Source organism: Cyrtonyx montezumae, unplaced genomic scaffold, assembly GCF_038088225.1.
Source record: "Cyrtonyx montezumae isolate F1298 unplaced genomic scaffold, pur_monq_1.0 scaffold_31, whole genome shotgun sequence".
Classification (NCBI taxonomy): Eukaryota; Metazoa; Chordata; class Aves; order Galliformes; family Odontophoridae; genus Cyrtonyx; species Cyrtonyx montezumae.
In genome coordinates, this window is record NW_027072036.1 from 2482343 (window position 1) to 2504501 (window position 22159).

A 22159-nucleotide genomic window follows, 5' to 3' on the forward strand; every position below is an offset into this window, starting at 1 on the left:
CTCTGAGTAGCAAAATAAAAGCTGCCTTGTCTTTCATCAGATGTTTTAGTCCAAGTGTATGTGAAGTCTGCTTGAAACGTAGCGACGGAGGTCTGTGCTTTGCTTACATCACTGTAGTAAAGCAGTCCTGCTGATTTTTACCAGTTCTGTGTTACCATCAGAAACTGATTGGGTAAAAATCAGATCTCAGCCAGGGTTCCACGCCACACAAAGCATCGCATTATGGGAGGGCTGCCTGTCCCCTGCCTCATACCTCAGGGAAAAGTGTGTGATTTGGTTAAGACTCTGCTCTGAAGTTGCACAGCAGAGTTTTTGTTTGGACTGAACTCCTCTTTGTGGCCCAGACATTACTGCATTGTACTGGGTGATCCAAAAAGCTCATTGTTCAGTGAATGTTATTTCTTTTGGCCATACATCGTTCTGCAAAAGTTTTAAATAAACATATTGGGGAAAGGGAAATGTCAGTTCAGGAAGTTTTAAATATTTATCTGCACTGCTTTTCTCTTCAAAACTAGTACTATAATAGCTTTGGGGAGGAGTAATCTGCAGAGTGGTTTTGACGGTACGGCCATTAAGTTTTAATGCACAGAGCTGGAGAGGATGACTCAGTCACGCTGTGTGAAGGCCCACAAGACCACTGTCGTTCAGTGAGGAAAGGCATTGACAGGAGTCACTTTTCAAAGCCTGTGATGCTTACGGGAAAAAAATGATGGGTTTCTTTTTTCTTTCCACTTGGCAGCAAAAAATGAAGCTGACCGTCAAGCTGAGAAGAGAGAGATCAAACGCAGGCTCACCAGAAAGGTAAAGCTGGAGCTCGTGCTGAGATTGCCATCTGGCAGAGCTGCTGGTGGCCACGAGCACGCTGGAGGTGCCTCGCTGCGGGGGAAGTCACGGGGCTGTTGTGTCTCTGTCCCCAGCGCCCTCTGACCATGGTGATTTTGGAATGTGGATTGTCAGCAGTGGTGAGCTCGTGGCACCACGGACGGGTTTGAGCTGACAGATCTGAGCTGGCATCAAGTGTAACAAGCTAGATGAGAACTAAATTTGGCACTTGGCACTTGAGAGGGATGCTGGCCTGCCTGCTAGAACCATACTTCAGTGGCCATGATGTTCACATCAGGCTCCTCAAAATCCATTTCCAAAGTAACAACAGCTCAAGAGAAGCAGTGCAGAGCAGCAGCTGCTTTTAGCAGTGGTGCCCAACTTACACACTGTTGTTACATACTGCTGGGAAAAAGCTTCCCACGAATTCTGGCGTCACGATGAGCAGGAGCTCAGTATCTGTGGTTCAGGACGAGTGAGGGGACTGCTTTTTTGTGTACATGCAGTGACTGAGCTGCTCTGGGAACAAGGCACAAACGATTTTCATTCTTGTGTTCAGCTTAGCCAAAGGCCTACAGTGGCAGAGCTGCAGGCTAGGAAGATCCTGAGGTTTAACGAGTATGTGGAAGTAACAGATGCTCAAGACTATGACCGGCGAGCAGATAAGCCATGGACAAAGCTTACACCTGCTGACAAGGTAACAGGGAGTGCCCTGGCTCCAGGGAGGGGCAGGGAGCTAGACTGGGTGTCCCAAACGAGAGTGAGAGCTAAGATGCATTGCTCTGTTCTTTCCACCTCTGGCACTGCACCCAGCACCACCAGTACCCTCACCTTCATGTGCTGGACTCAGCCCTGCTTCCTGTCCCCTCCAAGGGGACGTGGAGCCCGCACGCCTGCCCTGCTTCTGAGTGATGATATAAGAGGATGCAAGGTACAGGGTGTTTGCTGAAGGAGTGCAGTTCCTCACAGGCTTAGGCAAGCTGGAAGGCAAGATGCCTCTTCTCTTTCCTGGCCACTTGTGGGGACTGCCCGGCCCCGGGTGAGGAGGAGGTGGGGCAGGTTACACAGCCTGGTGTGAAGTGACTGTGAAACGAGGGGTGGTTGCTGCAATCTCTGCTGCTTCCTTTATCAAAAGACGCTGAGGGATTCAGGCTTATGTTTCAAAACTGCTCCTACTCTTCCCTTTCCCACCAAAAGATAATACTGATCAGCCCAGAGCAGGAATGTTGGAGCCACAGCGCCTTCCTCCCATGTGTGAAGCTCACTTAAAATGGGGGATGGAGGGTGGTATGCCCTAGCAGGACATAACAGCTCTCTCTCTTCTTATGCAGGCTGCCATCCGGAAGGAGCTAAACGAGTTTAAAAGCTGTGAAATGGAAGTCCATGAGGAGAGCAAGCAGTTCACACGGTGAGTGAGCACATACCATTATGGTGCTTATAGTGTCCACTGTAGCAGGGTGCACTGTGCCTCCTCAAGGCTTGTGGAATGGTGAGACTCTGCTTTAAGGCTCAGTATGTGCTGCTTATCTATGAAAAACAATATTCTGTAGACAGCAGGTCAGTTTGGTGATGATTCTGAATTAATTGCTGAAGGTTCTGAATTTACTGCCATGTGTGACAGTGCTTTTCTGGCACTCAGAGATGTGTGCAGTACTTCAGCCCCAGAACACCTTTTTAGATAGCTCTGATATCTCTGAAGTAACCTGTGCATCATGGCCCCCCTGTGGCTGAGCTGTGTGGCTGTGTCTGCAGAGCATGAGGGCTTTCTAAGGCAGAGATGAAACCTTTGGATGTTAATGGCTTCACTGAAAGCTGGAAGTTCAGAGATAACTCAGTTTATTCTTTTTAGAAATCTGTAATGCTTCAGTAACTGCTTAACCCGAGTTCCAAGGATGACACTTGGTTTTTTCACTTGCTTTTAGGTACCACCGACCATAATCTTCCAAGAGGGAGTAAGAGACCTGAGAGGACTGGAAGTTCTCTGCATCCCTCTCCTGGGCAATACAGCGAGGACAGAACCTCGACTCTTCCAAGATTTGCCTTCCAAACGTATCCAGAAAAGGGCTTTCAGCCAGGGAAGGGGGATCCTGTCTGAATGTAGCATTTCACTGGAACAAACACGTCTTCGCGTGCCATCAGGCTGGAACCGAACACTGTACCTCGCACAGCTCAGCAATACACCTCTCCTCCAGCACCAGCATCCCTCCCTCGTGCACACACGAGCAAACAGTTCCTTCCCCAGCTCCCTTCCCGTGGTGCCAGGCCCAGTTCTCAGCTGTACATACTCCTTTTGGGAGCAACCCCTTTGTTTCCTCCTCCTGACCGAGAGGAGAAAAACCAGCTGGCAGCTCTGGTGCTGGAGAGCTGAGGAATGGAGGGTGGATGTGCTGTGAGCCACGTGTGTATGTTTGCTGTGTACAGAGCCCCGTGTGGACACTGTCCTGGCAGACAAGTGACGTGCCACTCGTCATTTTTCAGCTTTGCTTGCGTCTGTCGTTACCTTTCATGTCCTGAATCACTACTGACCAACAGTTTGTTGTCCTGGAAGGGAATTGTATAGATATTAACATATGCTGCGTCTTTTTTTTTCTTTTTGTAAAAAAAACACACAAAAAATACAAAAAAAAAAGCAAAAAGAAAACACGAAACGTTCCCTCCCCACTCTCTCATGGATGATGGATCACGTCTGGAGAAAACGATGCTCGTTTAACAAATGACCCTTTAACAAACAACAGAACCTGGAAATGACCATTGCCTTTTAGGAACTTTTTAACCTGGGGAAGCTGTGAGAGCCCTCGGTTCTTTTTATGGCTGCTTCCTCTCAGATGTTCAGTTTTTACTCTCCCCAGTCAGGGTGAGACTTGCCTTTTCTCATTCCCACAGCAGAACCTTCTGGAAACTCGATGATTTCACTGTGTGGGTGGAAGGGGGAGGGCGGGGTGACCTTCAAAAAGTGACCTTAAAACAGATATTCTAAGAATCTCACATTGGTTCTTCCAGAACGTCGGGTTTTTGTATTCAAATCCGCTCCGGGCCACACAACGAACCCACGACACTGAGCACGGAGCGGGGGGGGATGGGACGGGAAGGCCTCACCTTGCTCCGGCCTTCAGCAGGGCCTGGGCCGCGCTGTGCCAACGCCTTCCCCGCGTGCAGGCTGAAAATCATCGCGTTGTACACCCGTCTCCTCAACAGATTTTAATTATTGAATAAAAGTATTTTAGGATTTTTCTTTCTTTCTTTTAACTGCGGGGGGGGGGGGGGGGGGGGAGGGGCGGTGCGCCGCACACGGAAGCACTCCTCCGCCGTTCCCGCCTTCGCACTGCGCATGCGCACCCGCTCGCTCCCTTCCGCTGCACCGCCGATGCGCGCGCTCTGCGCACGGCCCGCTGCGGAGCGCTCATTGCGCATGCGCGATCAGGCCCCGCCCCTCCTCCTGCTTCTATAAATACCGCCGCGACGCATCCGCCTTCCTCTTTCAGCCGCGAGCGGCAGCGCGATGAGGTCAGCACGGGGCGGCGCGGCTTTCTTCCTTTCTTTATTTTCTTTATTTCGCCTCTGCGCGTGCTTTGAGCGCTGGGGATGGCCCGCCGCTCCTCACACGTGCTCTTTCTCTCCTCTAGGCTGGTTACGCTGCCCCGCTCCGCCCGCTGCCGCTGTGAGTACTGCTTATCCTGGTGTTAACGCGGCCGTGGGGGGATGGGGGACACGCGCGACCCAACGAGGGCACCCGGAGAAGTAGCTCTCTCTCGGCTCTGTCCGTGTGGCGCAAGGGAGCGTAGGCCCTCGGGCCCGAGACGTATATTCCCGTTCCACATCGTTGGAGATGAAGCCGGGCCTCGCGCTCGCAGCCTGCATATTCCTACTGCTTCTCCGAGCCCTCGGGCGGTGACGGAGGAGATAAACCATGCAGGAAACAAACGCGCCCCGTGGGAGTGGGGAAGGAGGGGGAGGGGGTGTGCAGGCGCACCTCCTGTGCTCATAGAAACACGAGCAGCCCGTGTGCGTCCAGCCACGCGTGGGTGCGGGTCGGCCCCGCAGGGCTGGGATTGCGCTGCGGTGGGGGGGGGGGATCGGCGTGCACCGGGAGCACGTGGCCGTGTTGGGGCGGTGAAAGCCGTGCGTAATTAGTGACGCTTTCTCGATGCAGGCGGTGGAGGTTTGTAACGGAACGTCAGCAGCCGGAGCCGTGCGGTGCCGGTGAGTGTACGCGGGGCACAGCGGTGGTGGCGGATGGTGAACGCGTCCCGGCTGTGCCACCCATCCCCGTGTGCGGGGGGGGGGGTCTGCAGTGCTCGCGGGGATGCACGCGAGGTGTGTGTGTGTGTGGCAGTGGGGTCTGAGCCCGTGTGGGTGCTCTGGGATGAGTGTGTGTGTGTGTGAGCAGCGCTGCCCCATCCTCTGCCCGACGTGGAGGCCGAGAAGCTGAGGAAGGGGCTGCGGGGGGGGGGGGGAGCCGGGCACGGCAGTGATGCGTGTCCACGCGGGGAGGTCTGCGTTTCCTCTGTGACTGTCATGAGATCTGCATCGGTGCCTGATAAATAAATGACTTTGAAACGCTGCTGTGTGGTTATTTTCTCCGCTGTGGCTGCTGGGTCGTCCTCGGAAGCTTGAGAAATCCTCGTTGAACCTTTTAAGGTCTGGGAAGGGGGTCTGTGGTTGGGTTGCCCACCGCCTTGCTTAGGGCTCGCGCTCCTTTCCAGCAGCTCCAGCTGGCAAAAAGGAGTGTTTTATCTGCCGCGATGAGTGCGTACTGGGCCCAGTAAGCACTGGTTTCGTGCCCTTTGCTGCGAGGGGGGGGGAGCGTTAGATCGATCTTAAGGATGAAGGTGGTAATTCCTGCTGAGCGTACTTAGGCGTTGTTTCCCTCTGTTAAGCGAAGGACTGCTTTTATACCCGCTGGCTGCTTTTATCGGACCTTTGAACGCTCGGATCGGGACTGTAAGTAGCTTCTGGGTTATGGGAACGCCCCCCCCCACGTGGCGTGGGGAGCAGCAACCCGGCTGGACGAAGTGGGGGGAGGGGATGTTTGGAAGGGGAAATAGCTGAGCCTGGAGAGGGGGGCGGGGGGTTGGGGGGCGCTTGTGAAGGAACTTGAGGGCTTCTCGCTGGGTTGGGGTACGGGGAGCTTGGGGGGGGGGGAACGTTCCAGGGAATGAAGGGGCATCAGGTCAGAGCCTGGAGGAGCACCCTGCGGGCATTCACCGCCTTAGCGGGGGGAGGGGGGGATTGCTGGGGGCTTTTTAGGCGGCTCCTGCGAACATCCCTCCGGGATGGGAGGGGACCTCCCGGACCCCTCGGAGGCGGACCCGGACCCCGTGGCCGCCAGGGGGCGCCGCTCCGCCCGCCGTGCCCCGGCGCATGCTCCGGGCGGGGAGCGCGGGGCCGGGAGCGGCGGAGCGGCGGAGGTGGGTGAGCGGCTGCGGGGCGGGCACGGAGCGGGGCTGGGGGAGGGGAGCGGCGTGGGGTGCGGCTGGGGGTCGGGGGAGGGGTCCGCGTGGATGTCCCGCACCCGGAGCCGCTCCGTCCGTAAGCTAGTGCTCGCGGAAGGCCGGGCCTGCGCGGCCCCACGTGGGGAGGGGAAGTGGTGGAGCTTTGGGGGGTGGGGGGGAGGGAGAGCGGGAAGTTCAAATCCGCGGCCCCACGCGTGTTCCTGGGCGTGGAGCGGGGATGAGCCGAGCCCTCGGTCCTAAACGCGGTGTGGGTATAGCCCCGAAGTGCTCCTCAGCACTCTTCATCCCCGCGTGGGCAGCGCCCCTGGGGTGCTACATCTCCCGAGCCCTGCAGTGGGGCTGGGTGGGGTGCTGGGGGCACGGCCTGGGGGGGTGATGGGGCAGACGGGCCGGCACTGAGCGCTCACCCGGCTCTGCAGCATTCCGTGATGGGGGGGGTGAGGGGGGGGGTCGTTTCTGCACTGCACAAAGGGGTAAGATGTGACAAAGTAATGTGTGCTCTCTTGAAGTTGGAGGAGAGGTCGGTGCCCCGACCCTAACGCGGTGCCCTCGGTCAGGTCCGGACTGCAGCGGTTGGGAAGCAGAGGGGGACACCCAGGGATCAGCCGGCAGCTGCAGGCTGGGCAACCCCCGAGCACAGCAGCTTTGATTGTTCACATCCCAACCGTCATGTCGGGGAAGCGTGCTGCCAAGAAAAACCCCGTGTCGGAGCAGTCTCCTGAAAGGAAGAAGCTTAAAAGTAAGAAAAATCCCCGGGAGCTTTCTGATTCCCTGCGTATTCCCTTCTGGCTCCATCAGACTGGAAGGAGCAGTCCTTGAGAGCAGCCCTGCAGAGAAGGACCTGGGGGTCCTGGTGGGTGAAAGACTTAATGAGCCAGCAGTGTGCTCCTGCAGCTCAGAAAGCAAATGGTATCTTGGGCTCCATCAGAAGAAGGGAGACCAGGAGGGACGGGGGAGGGGGAATTGTCCCACTCTGCTGTGCTCTTGTGAGTCCCCAGTCCCAAGAAAGACAGGGAGCTGTTGGAGAGGGTCCAGAGGAGGGGCACAGAGATGCTCAGAGGGCTGGAGCGTCTCCCCTATGAAGACAGGCTGAGGGAGCTGGGCTTGTGCAGCCTGGCTGTGGGGTGACCTCACTGCAGACTTCCAGGACCTAAAGGAGCCTATAAACAGGAGGGGAGTCAGCTCTTGGAAAGGGCAGAGCACAGCAGGATGAGGGGAAATGGTTTGAAGTTGAGGAAGGGAAGATTCAGGTTGGATGTCAGGGGGAAGTTCTTTATTATGAGAGCAGTGAGGTGCTTGAACAGTCTGCACAGAGGCTGTGGGTGCCCCGTCCCTGGAGGTGTCACATCAGATGGGGCCCTGGGTGACCTGGTCTGGTGTGAAATGTGGAGGTTGGTGGCTCTGCCTGTGGCAGGAGGTTGGAGATTCATGATCCTTGAGGTCCATCCCAACCCAGGCCATTCTGTGTCCTTTCTGCCTGCAGTCAGCCACCCGTCACACCGCACGCAGCCCGGCCTGGTGCTCGTATTGGGGCAGGGGGACGTCGGGCAGCTCGGCCTGGGGCAGGACGTGATGGAGAGGAAGAAGCCAGCCCTGGTGCAGCTGCCGGAGCTGGTGGTGCAGGTGGAGGCAGGAGGGATGCACACGGTGTGCCTCAGCGAGACGGGCAAAGTGAGTGCACTTTGGGGGCTGGTGGGGAGCCCCTACAAGCGTGGGGACCTCGGCCGTGTCCTGGAGCAGGGCTTCAATCACGCCCCGCTCTGCACATGTGTGGCTGTCACTGGTGCTGTGGGTCTCCCTCACCCCAACTCCTGGATGGTGCCACAGGATTTTTGGGGTGTGGAGGGATAATTCAGCCTTCTGGGTCTCTGTCCCGCAGCTTCTTGCACCTCCTGTGCAGCTTCTGTGTCCCTCCCTAACCACATCCATCTCTGCAGATCTACACCTTTGGCTGCAATGATGAAGGTGCCCTTGGGCGTGACACCTCAGAGGAAGGATCAGAGACCACACCAGGACCTGTGGAGCTGCAGGAGAAGGTGGTGCAGGTCTCTGCAGGGGACAGCCACACGGCTGCGCTGACGGATGACGGCAGGGTTTTCATCTGGGGCTCTTTCCGGGTACGTTGTCTGCTTGGAAGATCACTGAGGGCTCTGCTGGCGGATGCTGGGTGGTGGTGGTGACTCATTTCTGTGTGCCCATCTCTCCTCCCAGGATAACAACGGGGTGATCGGGCTGCTGGAGCCCATGAAGAAGAGCACCGTTCCTGCACTGCTTCAGCTCAATGTCCCTGTTGTTAAAATTGTCTCAGGTCAGCAAAGAGCACTTGCAGGGCAGGCTGCTCAGCGAGGCTGTTCAGCCTTGGGCCAGGGGTGAAGGTCCAGAGGTGGTGGGTGGGTGTCTGTGTTTCTTTTAGCCCCAGTGCTGATTTAAAGTCAGATTGAGTCAAATATTAACACATCTTCCTGTTAGTTAAGAGTTATTTTATGGTTTAGCATCACGGTTTAAAATGCTCTGCAGTTAGTGCCCTGTCACGCCACGGGGTCAGGGCACTCGCCCTCTCTAGATCTGGGGAAGTCAAGCAGAGCAGCCCCATGGAGTTTGTTTAGCATCCTGGTGAGGTTGGGGGGCTCCTGTGCCTCTGAACCACGCCAGTTAAACTTCCCAATGGGGAACCTCCATCGGGAAGAGAGATCTTGGGTGTGTCAGGTGATCTGGAGCTGCTGAAGGCCACAGAACTACAGAAAGCTTGTGCAGCTGGGGCTTCAGGGTGGGATGTCCCCGTGGGGGGTGACTGCTGTGCTCAGCTCCTGTGTCTCCTCGCAGGGAACGACCACTTGGTGATGCTGACGGTGGACGGTGACCTGTTCACGTGTGGCTGCGGCGAGCAGGGCCAGCTGGGCAGGGTGCCAGCACTCTTCTCCAACCGAGGAGGACGGAAGGGGCTGCGTGAGTGGCTCTGTTGTTCAGGGACACTGGGGGCTGTGGTGAACAAACTGCGTCCTTGGGCTCTGTGCAGAGCTTTGCTGAGGAGCAGAGATGCTCTGTCTCTTGGCTACTTGAGGGCGTGTTTGTAAATCAGTTGTTTGAACTCAATGGTCTGCAACTGAGGGGAAGGGAAAAGGGTGTAAATCCCAAGTTGATGCCTCGTTTCTTGCCCCCAGAGCGCCTGCTGGTCCCCCAGCGCGTCCCTGTCAGAGGCAAAGGCAAGATGCGCTTCCAGGATGCCTTCTGTGGGGCTTACTTCACCTTCGCCATCACACGGGAAGGACACATCTATGGCTTTGGCCTCTCCAACTACCACCAGCTGGGTGAGTTTTTCACTTGCACCGCTGCAGATCTGCCTTTGGTGGGGCTTCAGAATGCCCTGAGCCTGCCCTGCACTCTCAGTGTCCATTGCAAGACGTAAGGGAGCTGAAAATTGCAGCTGGGGCTCTGGGTTTAGGTCCCAGCCCCTGCGGCTGTTGGATGTGAGCAGGAGTTTGTTCACCTTCAGTGCTGGGACTGGGGGTGCAGGGCTGGGCTGGGCTGCAGAAGTGGGGTCAGCCCTGCTTGGATGGCTCGGTGCCAGTGCCTGATGTGCTGGGCTTTGTGCATCTCACCCTGCAGGGACCCAGGGCACCGAGCCCTGCTTCTCCCCGCAGAACCTGACATCCTTCAAGAACTCCACCAAGTCCTGGCTCGGGTTCTCTGGTGGGCAGCACCACACCGTGTGCGTGGACTCGGAGGGTGAGTGCCAGAGGGATGGAGGGGCTGCCAGGCAGAGCGGGGCTAACAGGGGGATCCCCAATCCCTTTGGAGAGATGCTGGGGTGAGGGTGAAGTGCAGAAACGTGCTGAGTCCTTTGTGATTGAGGTGGCGTGGTGTGTGTGTGTGTGTGTGTGTGTGTGTGTGTGAGAGAGCTGTGGAGGGGCTGTTTGGCTTTTCCAGGAATGTTCTCTTTTGAAAAGGTGACTCAAATTTGAAGCAGAGAGCAGGGATGATGACACCCCCCCACCCCCCAGAATTCTGTATTCCACTGGGGAACCCAGGGTCGGATTGAGGGTTTGCTGACAGATGCAGCAGGGAGGAGTGATGCTCCCAGCTCCTCTAGGCTCAGTCCTGGGGCAGGAAGGGTCTGGCTCCAGCCTCCTGTGGTCCCTCCCCTCCTCATTTCACCTCTCCTGCTCTCTGTTGTGCCCTAGGTAAAGCCTACAGCCTGGGCAGGGCCGAGTACGGCCGGCTGGGCCTCGGGGAAGGGGCAGAAGAGAAGAGCACACCCACTGTCATCCCAAACCTCCCCAGCATCTCTTCAGTTGCGTGCGGCGCGTCTGTCGGCTATGCTGTCAGCAGTGATGGTGAGTGCTGGGGCCTCCCTGCTGCAGGGGGGCTCAGGAGCCGCCCTGTACCCTTCCCACCCCTCACCTGCCCCTCCCAACCCGGCCTGGCCCTCCATCAGACACTGGATCAGGACTCAGCCCATTCCTCCTGTTGGTGCAGCCCCCAGCAGCTGAGCAGCAGCTGCTCACATGTCTTTGCGGGCACTCGGCAGGGAGGTTTTTCAGAGCATGTTGACCCCGTGGGGCTCTCTGGCCAGCTGGCCACTTGCTGCTGTGGGAGCTCTTTGTGCCCTGGTGCTGGGCTCTGTGCAGTGTCTGCAGCCCACAGCTGCAGGGGGGATCTGCTGTTGCATGAGAGCAGGTGCGTTCACACTGCTCCCTGGGGGCGAAGCACTGGCTTAGAGGCAGTCCGTGCAATGAAACACTGCTCTGAGTAAGGCCCATACCTCCTCTGCAGGACGGGCGTTCGCGTGGGGAATGGGCACCAACCACCAGCTGGGCACGGGCGAAGAGGAGGACGCCTGGAGCCCCGTGGAGATGACAGGGAAGCAGCTGGAGAACCGCCTGGTCCTGGCTGTGTCCAGTGGAGGCCAGCACACAGCCCTGCTGGTCAAGGACAAGGCACGGAGCTGATCACGCCGTTGGGGCGCAGTGGGATCGCGGGGCCCACGCGTGTCTCCTTCTGCCATCAGCCCCAGGTTGGGCAGCTGCTTCCCAGCTCTGCTCCCTCCCAAAGCACAGTGGGGGAAGGCAGAGGGCTCCCGGAGCCCCATCTTCTCAGGTGCCCTGTCTTCTTCTCTGCCGCCCCGTCTTCTGTTTCCGTGTTGCTTTCCAGGTCCCAGCACTGGGAAGGGAAGCTGCGAGGATGGATTTTATATGTTAAGTTATAGCAATAGGGGAGAGGGGGTGGGGGAAAGCTGTGTGTGCTCGGGGCTGCTCAGGAGCCTGGGAGCTGTGCACCGGCCGAATGTTGAATTTTTTTTAAAGAAAATGTATTTTGGTTGATCGAGGAAGAGAAGGGGGTGGGGAGGGTTGGGGGGGGGACAAAAAAAAGAAATCTCTAAACGTTTGGAATAAATTGAGTTTTGATAAGTGCTGGACTTGCCTCTGCTTTGAGCAGGACTGGGAGCTTCACTGCTGCTCTGTGGGTGGCAGTGGCACTTTGGTGCTGTACGCAGTACACGTGTGCAGCTGTGGGATTCGGCCGCAGGATGGCAGCAGTGGGAGGAGCACTGGGGACAGCAGAGGAGGGGAGGGTCCCCCTGGGGTCCTGCTCAGCCCATCCTGACCCCGACACCGCTGGGAGCTCGAGCAGAATGGACCCCAGTGGAGCCTGGAGTGTCAAAGCTGATGGATTGCATCCTGGCGTGGCCCTGAGCTCTGGTGTCTGGCGTTAATTGGTTTGGGAGCAGGTTCCTTAATGAGCCTCCAGCTGGGGGTGGGGGTTTGGTTGGGTGCCCACGGCCCTTATCTCCTCTCATCTGCATGTTTTGGGCCTGGAGGGTTGAGTTTGGTGGTGCAATTAGGGCTGAGCTCAGCGTGTGGCTGATGGGGGCTGAGCGTGAAGCTCTGCTCCTCCTTTCCCAGCACCGCAGAGCAGGTTTGTGTCTGGACATCATCCCCAGCAAAGAGCCCATTCCCTGCAAATCAACGTGAGCTGAGCCAGGAGTGCCCACCCCAACCTAACGCTGCTCCCGGGGACCATCGCCCTCCATTTGTTGCTCCTCCATCACCCAGCGTGACCCGGTGTGGGAGCAGCTCCTTGCGTCGGGCCTGATTCCTGGGGACACACTCATTTCCAAAAACAGCACTGTTATTTTTATACCCCTTCCAGCAAAAATAGCAACCTTTCCCCCCCCCCTTGCCCTGTTTGTGCATTGCAGCCTTCTCTGCAGCTAATGCCACTGTGACATAGGGCCGGGGCGGCTCCTTCCCGTGTGCGTCTGCCCGCGTCGCCTCGCGCCTCACTGCCCTATTTATAGCTCAGAGATGTGGAGGGATGGAATCGAGGGAGACGTGGGGGTCCTCCGGCAGCGTGTGGGAAGTGGGGGGGGGGAAGGAGGCAGCTCCAGCATGGTGGGTGGGGGTGAGATGAGATTTGGTTGGGGTTGGGACTGGGATGGGGATTGGAATGGGGTCAGGTGGGGTTTTGGGTTGGGGATGGGTTGGGATGGAGCATGGGATTTGAGTTGGAATTGGGATTGGATCAGATGTAGGGTGGGGATAGGATGGGGTAAAGGTTGGGGATGGGATTGGAATGGGGTTGAATGGGATTTGGGTTGCAATGGGATTGGGATTGGAATGGGGTCAGATGGGATTTGAGTTGGGGTTAGGATGGAATGGGGTCCGATGGGATTTGAGTTGGAATTGGGATTGGATCAGATTTAGGGTGGGGATGGGATGGGGATTAAGGTTGGGGTTGGGATTGTAAGGGGGTCAGATGGGATTTGGGTTGGGATTGGATGGGATTTTGTTTGGAGTTAGATTGGGATGGAGTTAGATTGGATATGGATGGGATGGGGTTGGGATTGGCATTGGAATGGGGTCAGAGGCAATTGGGTTAGAATGGAATGGGATCAGATGGGATTTGAGTTGGGATTGGGATAGGATGGGATTTAGAGTAGGGGTGGGTTGAGGATGGGATTGGGGTTGGGGTGGGATGAAGTTGGGGTTTGGATTTGGATTGGAATGGAGTCAGATGGGATTTGGATTGGGTTGATGGTATGGGACCAAATGGGATTTGTGTTGGGATGGGGTTGGGATGGGATCGGATGGGATTTGGGTTGGGTTAAGTTGCCAATGAGCCCAAGTTTGGATTCTCGATGCATTCCTTGGTGGTGTGAATCCCTCCCAAAGAGGGTAATGCCTCCCACCTGTAAAGGTGATGTCCTCTTGACAACTTAGAAAATGTTTTTAGGAAGGATGGAAGTTGAGGGCATGAGCTCAGTGACCCCCGGCCAGCAAGGAGCCCGCAACACTCGTCAGAGTGGGAGGGTTTACTGAGGAAGAGGGGAAAACATGAATGGGGAGAACAATGGCACAAACAAAAGAGTTTAAATTTATCAGCAGTGATGAATCAACTCGCGTTGTCTTGGGAGCAGGAGTGACACTTCAATGGGACACTGCGCAGAGTTTGGGGAGGGATGTGCCCCCGCGGATGGGGAGGGTGAAGGAAAACAACGTAATTGAGGAAAGGGAAGCGTCTCATTAACGAGGCTCTGTGCTGGCAGCTCGCTGTGTGGGTGAGATTGTGGCATTTGGGGGATAAAGGGGGGGGGGAATTTGGGCCCTGGGGTAGAATAGAGGGGGGATGAGCCTTTCCCCATCCCCATAGTGGCTGTGGGGTCTGAGTTTGGTGCGCAGCTGGGGCTTGCTCCCAAGAGCAGAGCCAGAAACATGCAGCCATCACACCGTGGGGTTTCAGCATCGCTCGAGGATGCTCGGGGCACATCCAGCACCACCTCCCAGAGCCCTGTGCGTGGCAGCAGCAGGGGGAACGCCATCGTGTCCCAGCACGGGGCTGTGCAGGGTTTGCAGCTGGGAAAGGAGAGGGAGACAAAATGGAAAGCCTCAGTCATTATTCATGTGACGAGTTGGGTTTTGCGTTTTAAGCGAAGCCAGGAGTGTCTCTGAGAGCCAGAGTGCATCCTGGGCTGCTTCTGGGGGGGGGGGCAAAGGGAGGGGAGAGCTCTGCATCCACACCACAGAGTCACAGCCATGTGCGTAATGATGCAATTACAGCATCGCTGCAGACAAAGGACCCGTAATTAATCACACGTGTCGGAATCAAGCGTGCTGCATGAGGGCTCATTATTTAATGGATTAATTAACAAAAAAAAAAAAAAAAAAGAAGAAGAAGAAGAAAAGAAAAGGAAGTGTTCTTATCACTGTTCTCAGGTTGCAAATGCTGCTCCCTGAAACTGTCTTCTGCGGGGAAGCACGGGGGACATCGCTGCGTCCTTCTGCCTCTGCTGCTCCCCACTGCTGAGCCCTCTGAGGTGGCACAAGTGATAAACGCTTGAAAAAACCCAACTGTCTCATTAAGTGCGAGGAGAGTTGCGGGCTCCGACGCCCCTTTCCATTCGCGTTTGCACTAAATCCTCATTTGCATTTAGATTACCAGCGTGGCTCGGGCTGGAGCTGGATGCTGTGCCGCCGCAGTAATGAGCACAAAGAGAGACCCAACGCTCCCCCCATATGGCAGCCCCAGGGGGGCACAGACCCTCCCCACTCCCCCCCCCCCCCCCAGCACATCCCCACTCGTTTTCAGTGACACTGGAAGCTCTCAGCTCTCTTATTTTATTTTCCAGGAAGAGCAGCTCCTGTACAGCAATGCCACCGAGTGATGAGCGCTGGGGGCAGCGGGGTGGGCTCTGCTGCTGTCCCTGGGATACAGAGGAGGGGACAGGGATGGGGACGTGGGGTCTGCCTATAGATAGAGCCATGTACACATGTATATATATGTATGTATAAGTGTGCAGAGAGCCTTCCCTATGAGCATTCTGATTGGGATGGAAGCAGGGTTACGTTTTTCCTCCTCTTTCTGTTTCTCCTCGTGCTCTGCCGCCTGCATCCTGGGCTCCAGCTCTGCAGGAGCGTGGGTGAGTTTAAAAAGTAATGACCAGCAGCCTTTTAACCCACTTTAAGGGCACTGCAACACGTTTTCCAGCAGGCTGAGAGGGTGGTGGGGCCCCATGGGGTGGGAAATGGTCCTCAGCACTGGTGGCCTCATGGATGGAGCTGTGGCAGTGGGGTCACTTCCCGGTGTCCCTTGTGCTGCAGCACACAATGTCCCAGAGCACCCCAATTCTGCTGGGACATCCCAACTCACACAGACATCCCATCCCTGAAGAGACAGAAGCATCTCAACCCTACATGGACACCCCAATCCTACATGGACAACCCAACCCCACAGGGGCACCTCAACCACGCAGGGACACACCAACCCTACAGGGACACCCCAACCACATAGGGACAGCCCAGTCATAACAGGGACATCCCAACCCTACATGGACACCAACCCTACAGGAGTACACACAGGGACACGCCAACCACACAGACATCCTAACCCTACAGGGAGATCCCAACCCTACAGAGAGAGAAACAACCACCCAGGGACAGCCCAACCCTACAGGGACATCCCAACCCTGGAGGATGCCCCAACCCTGCGTGGGGCTGACGCTCAGCCCAGTGGGAGGCACAAGCAGGCCGAGCATTGCAGTGCTGAGGCATTGCTCAGGTGCTGCGTGCGTGCCCTGGTGGTCCTCAATTGGAGATCCAAATGGGAAATTATATCCCATTCGGTCCTTTGAAGAAGAAATTGTTCTCGGCTGCCTCGTCAGCTCTGCCTTGCAAAAGGTCAGGCTGCAATTCCCAGCAGCTCCACAGCAAGGTAAGGCTGGTGTGGAGAGGTAATGACCTTCATTAGGCTCAATTGACGCAACTGGAAAAAAACCAGAGCCAGGAGGCAGCCTCCCCCTCCAGCCCCACGTGCCCCAGGTGCACCCACGCGCTCGCGCCTGCTTCCTCCAGCACCATCAATTTGTCCAATAAAAGCCATTAGCGCTCCTTCCGAGCGCCGTCCTCCGTGGGATGTGTGACCTCGTGGGTGCAGGACTGCTGCGGGAGGTGGAGGGGACGGAAGCTCAGCGGCACCGGGGATGCATCTGTCCCCGTTTAGAGGCGGTAATGCAGCGCAGAGCACAGGGGCTGGTGGCTGCCGTGGGATGCACTGCCCTCGAGGAGCTGCCCATCTGCATGGCGCTGAGCACAAAACCCCAACCCCAGGCCGTGGCTCTGCCTCGTGTGGCTGTGAGTGCATAAACTGTCAGTGCTGGAGAGGACGAGGGATGGATGCTCCGTCCTAATCACGTTAGCGCTGCGAGAAACTCCTCAAGTCCCCACCGATTGCTCTGTAATGAGATCTTCCTCGGGCTGGCTGTCTCTGGCGGCAGACGGATGGGAGCAGCACCCGCTGCTCTGCGGGATGCAGGAATGTGGCATCACTGTGTGGCTGCAGGGACGGGCTGGGGACACCTCGTCCACACTGCTGGCCTTGCACCCACACACAGGGGTTGCCAGCGAGATCCCGATAGCTCAGCAACACTATCATCTCAAAAGTCCTCTCTGGGACCAGGATAGGCTTTGGAGGTCTCCAGTAAACCACTGGTCACCGATGGGTTCTCCACGGGCATAAAGACATCCCGAACCCTACACACACAACGGGCATCCTCTTGTTGCTTAATGAGTCCCCATCAAACAGACAACTCTTCGCAGTCCATTTGCGTTCAGTCCCAGCAGGGCTAGAGCTCAGTGGTGGTCTCCTGGGTGACCTCAGAGCGTGGCTCGTCCCCAGTGCCCCGCTGCTGGCCCACGCCTAGTCATGCTGGCTGGCCGCGGCCGTCCGATGGGGCGCAGGTGGAGATGCGCTCCCGGGTGGTGGTCCGCGCTCGGGAGAAGCTGTTCTGCTCCACACGGGCTCGGAAGGGCAGGCAGAACTCACGGAAACACCTCTTGAAGTTTTCATCCAGGAAAGCATAGAGGACGGGGTTGAGGCTGCTGTTGGTGTAGCCCAGCGCGATGCAGAAGTGCAGGCTGGCCACCACGTAGGGGTTCTTCTTGTCGATGTCCACCAGCGTCCAGACGATGACGAAGATGTGGATGGGCGTCCAGCAGATGATGAAGGCTGCCACCACCACCAGCACCATGCGGGTGATGCGCCGCAGGTTGCGGTCCTTCTCCTTGGAGCCCGAGAGCAGACGGACGCTCTTCAGGCGCAGGATCATCAGCCCGTAGCAGATGGTGATGACCAGGATGGGCACCATGAAGGCAAAGATGAAGACGCAGATCTTGGTCACCGTGTCCCAGTAGATGGGAGGGTCGGGGAACTGCAGCATGCACAGCACTGTTCCGTCTGTGGGAAGAGAGACCAAATTGGGATTAAAACAGGGAGAGCAGATGGAGTGTCACTCAGGAACTGAATGCTTCTGCTTCATAGTGACCGAGCATCTCCATCTGCACTAAAACCACCAGGAGATGCGTGCCCACGTGCCAGCTCCTTGCAGATTTCTCCCAGAGCTTTGTGGGGTGCCCTTGGGATGCAGCAGGTGCCACCGAACTCGGGGTTGTCCCCTGCAGAGTCTCCTGCAGCATCTCAACCCCTGTGGTGGGCACGTCCTCACCTCACATTGAAACTGCCATCTTCTGCAGGGTGCCCAGAGCTCTCCCAGCAGCCAACACACAGGAGCTGCAGAGCTGGGCGTGGGCCGGCTGGGGACTGCACTCTATACCCAGTATAACCAGTATACCCCGAGCACTGGGCATGGGCACCTGATTCATACCCCAGGAGCGAACACCTGGGACTGTTTCCAACCTCTGCAACCAAAATGGGAAGTAACACCATGCTGGTTTGCCATGGCTTACGGTCCCACAGAAAGATGACCACCACGGAGCACGAACATGGTACAGGACCAAGTGGCTCAGTTGGGTCACCCCAGGAAGCACAGATGAAACCTTCCCGCAGAAGCCCACTTGCCTTTTGACTTGGTGACTGCCATGACCATGATGGGCACCCCGATGATGGAGGAGAGCACCCAGATGCAGACGTTGATGACCTTGGCCTTGGCCGGTGTGCGGAAATCCAACGCCTTGACCGGGTGACACACGGCCACGTAGCGGTCCACGCTCATCATGGTGAGGGTGAAGATGCTGGTGAACATGTTGTAGTAGTCAATGGAGAGCACGAGCTTGCAGAGCAGCTCCCCAAAGGGCCAGGTCTCCATCAGATACTTGGCGCTCTGGAAGGGCAGCGTGCTGGTGGCCAGCGCGTCGGCCAGCGCCAGGTTGAAGATGTAGATGTTGGTGGCTGTCTTCATCTTGGTATACCTGAAGGGAAGGGCAGAGGTGGGGGCTGGTGGGTGCTCAGGGAACCAGAAATCCTTCTGGTTTGATTTCCTGTTGAATTTTAGGGGCGGAGGTGGAGGGTATCGCTGAGAAGATGTGCTGAGGGTGAATGTCAGTGGTGGCAGGGATGAGTTGAGTTTGGACTGGATGATCTTAGTGGTCTTTTCCAACCATAATGACTCTATGATTCTACGTGCCCATCTGGGGAAGGGCTGGGGACTCTTGGGTGAAGCCAAGAGGAGCCTCTCCCACACTCCTAGCCAGGGAAACAACTCTCATTCATCTCCCTGCCTTCAGCTGGAGATCAAAGCCACCCCGAAGAGCTTTTCAAATCAGTCTCTTTTCCAATTAAATCGATTTACTCCATTTCCCCGAATCAGTTGCACAATGTCCTTTACCTCCTGAAACCTCCTCTATCTGATTTTCCACCCAGTAAATCGTGATTATCCTGCCTGCCTCCCTGTCGAGTTTCCTTGCAGAAATTGAATCGATTACCCCGGAAACAAGCCATCTGGGAGCAGCACCACCAGCACGGCCAGAGCTGCTCCGTGAGAGCCCTTGGGGAAGCCTGGCCCCACGCACAGCATGGTGACATGGGGACGTAGGCTCCACCGCTGGCACGCCAGCTCTGGTCCTTGTCACATCGTGACAGGAGCAGTGCCTGGACCTGCTGCTGAGAGCTGAAGGTCCTCGAAGGTCACAGCACTCGTGGGGACCCCCGGGTTGTTTGCGGGGGGTTGGGGTTGGGGCTGTGCTTGAAGCTCCATCCTCTCCACAAGCTCCTTCCCAGCCAGCCCCATAGCTCGGAGCATCCTCCACAGCTCACTGAGTTACACCCTAATTGATTAGCAGAGCATCTCTGTGTGCGGATAAAGCTGCTTGCAGCATCCATAGGGGGTCAGGCTGAGAGCTGAGGGACAGTGCTGCACTGTGGATGATAGATTTGGCTCTGGGGCATGGGGGGGAGATGACCCCCAGATTGAGATGACCCACTGGGGCTCAGCTTAGAGAATGACTCCATCATGCACAGAGCAAATCAGGGTGAGGTGGGGCCCCGTTTCCTTTGGCCTTCCCCACCCTCCACCACGAGACCCCACCAGGGGTGGGTACAGCCCCAGGTTGTGCTGTGAGATGGAGCTGCAGAAATGGGGCTCTGTGCAGCAGTGAGTATGATCTGGCTGCAGCCCCTTGCCTGCGGGGGGAAACACACATCTGATTTGAATTTGCTTTTTAAGCACAACATGAATGTGAAATTTCCTTGAGAAGCCCTTTCCCGTGTCATTGCCCGGGCTCTTCTTTCAGCACTGTTTCCTTCTGGGTTAAACACAAACCTGAGGATTTCTGCTTGCCGTCAGTTTTTGTTTTGGTCTCCCAGGTTAAAAATAGCCATTCCAGGTAGGTTCACACTTCTTTGAGCTCTGCTTTCTTTGCGCAGAGGGGATAAATGGGTGACTCGGGCTGCGCAGCACAGTGCTGGGTAAGCATTTCCACAGCTGCTGCCAGATGTGCCCCCTCACCCGGTGGGTTTGGGGGCAGGATTCAGCCCAGGGTTGAGCACAGTGGGGGGGTCCAGTGTGGTGAGCCCACCCCCTCCAGGCTGCCAGTGCCACCAGTGCTTCCCAGGGGGGTGGGTGGCTTAAATGCTGCTGTCAGTGCAATGTGTGTGTGGGGGGGGGGGTGCTGGCCCTGGGATCCTATTTTGGCTGCTCTGAGCTTTGGGTTTTGGCTTGGGTGGGCTCCAGAGCGGGGGGATGGAGGTGCTGGGCACAGGGTCCTGCATGGGCCCACTCACCGTTACCCTCAGCGCATCAGGGAATGGTGTGCCCGTGTTCCTGTGCCCCTGAGCTCTGCTGGTGCACTCCAGCTGCAAATCCCCCTACAGAGGGGTCTGGATGCAGGCTGTGCTTGTGATCCCACTGACAGCCCCCTCCCATGCAGCTTTCCCCTTACAAAGCCTCCCCTACACGGAGCAGTCCACTCATGCAGCGAACTGCTCTGTCCTTCACCCTCTTTCTGCTGGATGCACACAGATACCAAAAGCTCTGAGACCTTCAGCTTCAGGAGGCTGAGCCCCCACCTCATGCAACAAACACCAGAGGAGCCCAGGAGCCATTTGTGGGGCTCAGAGGACCGTGCATATCCATCCCCCCCATGAGATACACAGCACATCGGGTGCCAGGTTGGGGAATGGAGGATGCTGTTTGCACACTCAGGCTTTTTCTATCTCAAAATGCCGTCCCTGCTCACCGTGCCGAGGCAGACAGAGGGGGCCAACAACGTGCATCCCCCACTCTGTGTTTCGTTTAATTTGCTTTTTTTTCTCCAGGGTCAACTGTGAAACTGCTTCGGATGGGTGAAAAACCCCCACTGGTGCCACGATCCGTTCCCCCACCCCGCCCAGCAGAGGGCTGCAGGCAGGAGCTGCCTTTGTTCCGCAGGTGATGCAGCTGCTGCCCCTCCTCGGAGCTTTGGCACTGGGTTTTGCACACCGTTCCCTCTCGCACAACCGATTTTTGGCCACAGGAGCCGAGTGGGAAGGTCACACCGCTGCCCCTGTGCCGTGGAAGAGATGGGGTTAAGGGTTGGGGGGGGGGAGAGTGGGACAAAATAGGGAATCCCATGCAGCCCCCAGCTGCTGCCACGGGGGTCCTGTGGTCTGCAGGGCTGCCCTGTTCTGAGTAAAGGGGGGGGGGGGGAAGCATGGCCTCCCATGGTCCCCCCCCCCATCCACCAAGAAGAGCGAGGGGATCCCACAGGAGGGAGGGGAACGGGACCCCCCCAAACACTGGCTCCCGCCCCCCTTCGCTGCTTCACGCACACTCAGCCTGTGCTATCCCCTCACCTGAGCACCCCGCGCACACGTGTGTGCTCACACGTGGCTGCATCACACCCAGCTCGGCACCCACTCACACTCCTGTGCTCGTCTCAAGCACAGTGCACGCTCACAGCCGCTGCACGCGCACTCCCGCTCCTCTCCCACTCACACGCAGTGCACGCTTCCACCCTTCCCACGCTCGCAGCACGCTCACCACGTTGCACGCTCGCCCGCAGCCCCGTGCCCGCTCTCACCGCACGATGCCGTACATCACCAGCACGTTGCCCAGCAGCCCCACCACGCACACCGCGGAGTACAGCGCGGTGATGACGATGGCGATGAGGATGGACGTGGCGTTCTTGGCCCGCGGCGGCCCCGTGTCATTGCCGCTGGGACCGGGGAGGGGGTCCCAGGCGGTGCGGTTGTCCCACACCGCGAGGGGCTCCGTGGGCAGCTCCATGCCACGCCGCGCCCGCACCGCGTAGCGTAAAGACACGGGTTCGAGTCCCGCTCCCGCCCGGCGCCGCCGCCTCCCGCAGTCTCCTTATAGGGCCGCCGTGTGTCCCGAGCCACGTGGGGCCGGGGGCGGCCCCGCCGCCTGCTGCCGCCTCCCCCTGCACCCCCCCCCCCTCCACCTGCATCCCAGACCCCTCCCAGCCCAGATCTCCGCGGTCCTTGTTGCCCCCTGCCGCACCCCACCCCTCCCCCCGGTCCCTGCTGCACCCCCACACCCTGCCCCTGCTGCCCCCACCCCGGTCCCTACAGCATCTCGACTCTCCCGGTCCTCTCCCAGTTCCTTCTGCATCTCTCCCTCTTCCTATGGAGCCCCCACAGGCGGTCCCTGTCGCCCC

The 22159-nt window shown here is 57.5% G+C and overlaps 3 protein-coding genes and 1 non-coding gene across 8 annotated transcripts in view; 3 read left to right on the forward strand and 1 right to left on the reverse strand.

The window, feature by feature from the left end:
* The window catches only part of PHACTR4 (phosphatase and actin regulator 4), a 34931-nt gene extending 31457 nt beyond the window's left edge, over positions 1 to 3474 (forward strand). For all 4 annotated transcript variants that reach the window (XM_065744727.1, XM_065744728.1, XM_065744726.1 and 1 more), the window contains 4 exons: positions 740 to 801; positions 1382 to 1519; positions 2154 to 2230; positions 2745 to 3474. In XM_065744727.1, the coding sequence (XP_065600799.1) occupies positions 740 to 801; positions 1382 to 1519; positions 2154 to 2230; positions 2745 to 2760 (293 nt within the window). In that variant the 3' untranslated portion in view covers positions 2761 to 3474. The remainder of the gene's footprint in view (positions 1 to 739; positions 802 to 1381; positions 1520 to 2153; positions 2231 to 2744) is intronic.
* A 1065-nt stretch (positions 3475 to 4539) lies between these two features.
* LOC136053841 (small nucleolar RNA SNORA73 family) lies at positions 4540 to 4744 on the forward strand. Its single transcript, XR_010622675.1, has one exon. It is a non-coding gene; the product is annotated as a small nucleolar RNA SNORA73 family (small nucleolar RNA).
* Positions 4745 to 6883: 2139 nt separating this feature from the next.
* Positions 6884 to 11606, forward strand: RCC1 (regulator of chromosome condensation 1). The gene is made up of 9 exons (XM_065744570.1): positions 6884 to 7014; positions 7759 to 7946; positions 8213 to 8392; positions 8487 to 8583; positions 9099 to 9221; positions 9437 to 9583; positions 9882 to 10001; positions 10457 to 10609; positions 11049 to 11606. The coding sequence occupies exons 1-9, from the start codon at positions 6945 to 6947 to the stop codon at positions 11222 to 11224; spliced, it is 1254 nt and encodes a 417-aa protein (XP_065600642.1). The 5' UTR covers positions 6884 to 6944; the 3' UTR covers positions 11225 to 11606.
* Positions 11607 to 16971: 5365 nt separating this feature from the next.
* On the reverse strand, positions 16972 to 21759 carry OPRD1 (opioid receptor delta 1). 2 transcript variants are annotated; one of them, XM_065744345.1, is made up of 3 exons: positions 21563 to 21759; positions 18126 to 18475; positions 16972 to 17504 (listed from the first exon to the last, which is right to left on the reverse strand). In XM_065744345.1, exons 1-3 carry the CDS (start codon positions 21577 to 21579, stop codon positions 16972 to 16974), a joined length of 900 nt encoding a protein of 299 aa, XP_065600417.1. In that variant the 5' UTR covers positions 21580 to 21759. The 2 variants fall into 2 exon arrangements, with proteins under 2 accessions (XP_065600417.1, XP_065600418.1); XM_065744346.1 differs by having other exon boundaries at positions 21578 to 21621.
* Between the last annotated feature and the right edge of the window lie 400 nt (positions 21760 to 22159).

Bases quoted from the DNA above. Each gene is read 5' to 3' on its own strand.
- OPRD1 (XM_065744345.1), bottom strand. The intron at 17,505-18,125 runs GCAAGTGGGCTT...CTCTTCCCACAG, and splicing joins GGCAGTCACCAAGTCAAAAG to ACGGAACAGTGCTGTGCATG.
- RCC1 (XM_065744570.1), top strand. From the start codon at position 6,945: ATGTCGGGGAAGCGTGCTGCCAAGAAAAACCCCGTGTCGGAGCAGTCT. The intron at 8,584-9,098 runs GTCAGCAAAGAG...GTCTCCTCGCAG, and splicing joins TGTTGTTAAAATTGTCTCAG to GGAACGACCACTTGGTGATG. The intron at 9,222-9,436 runs GTGAGTGGCTCT...TCTTGCCCCCAG, and splicing joins AGGAGGACGGAAGGGGCTGC to AGCGCCTGCTGGTCCCCCAG.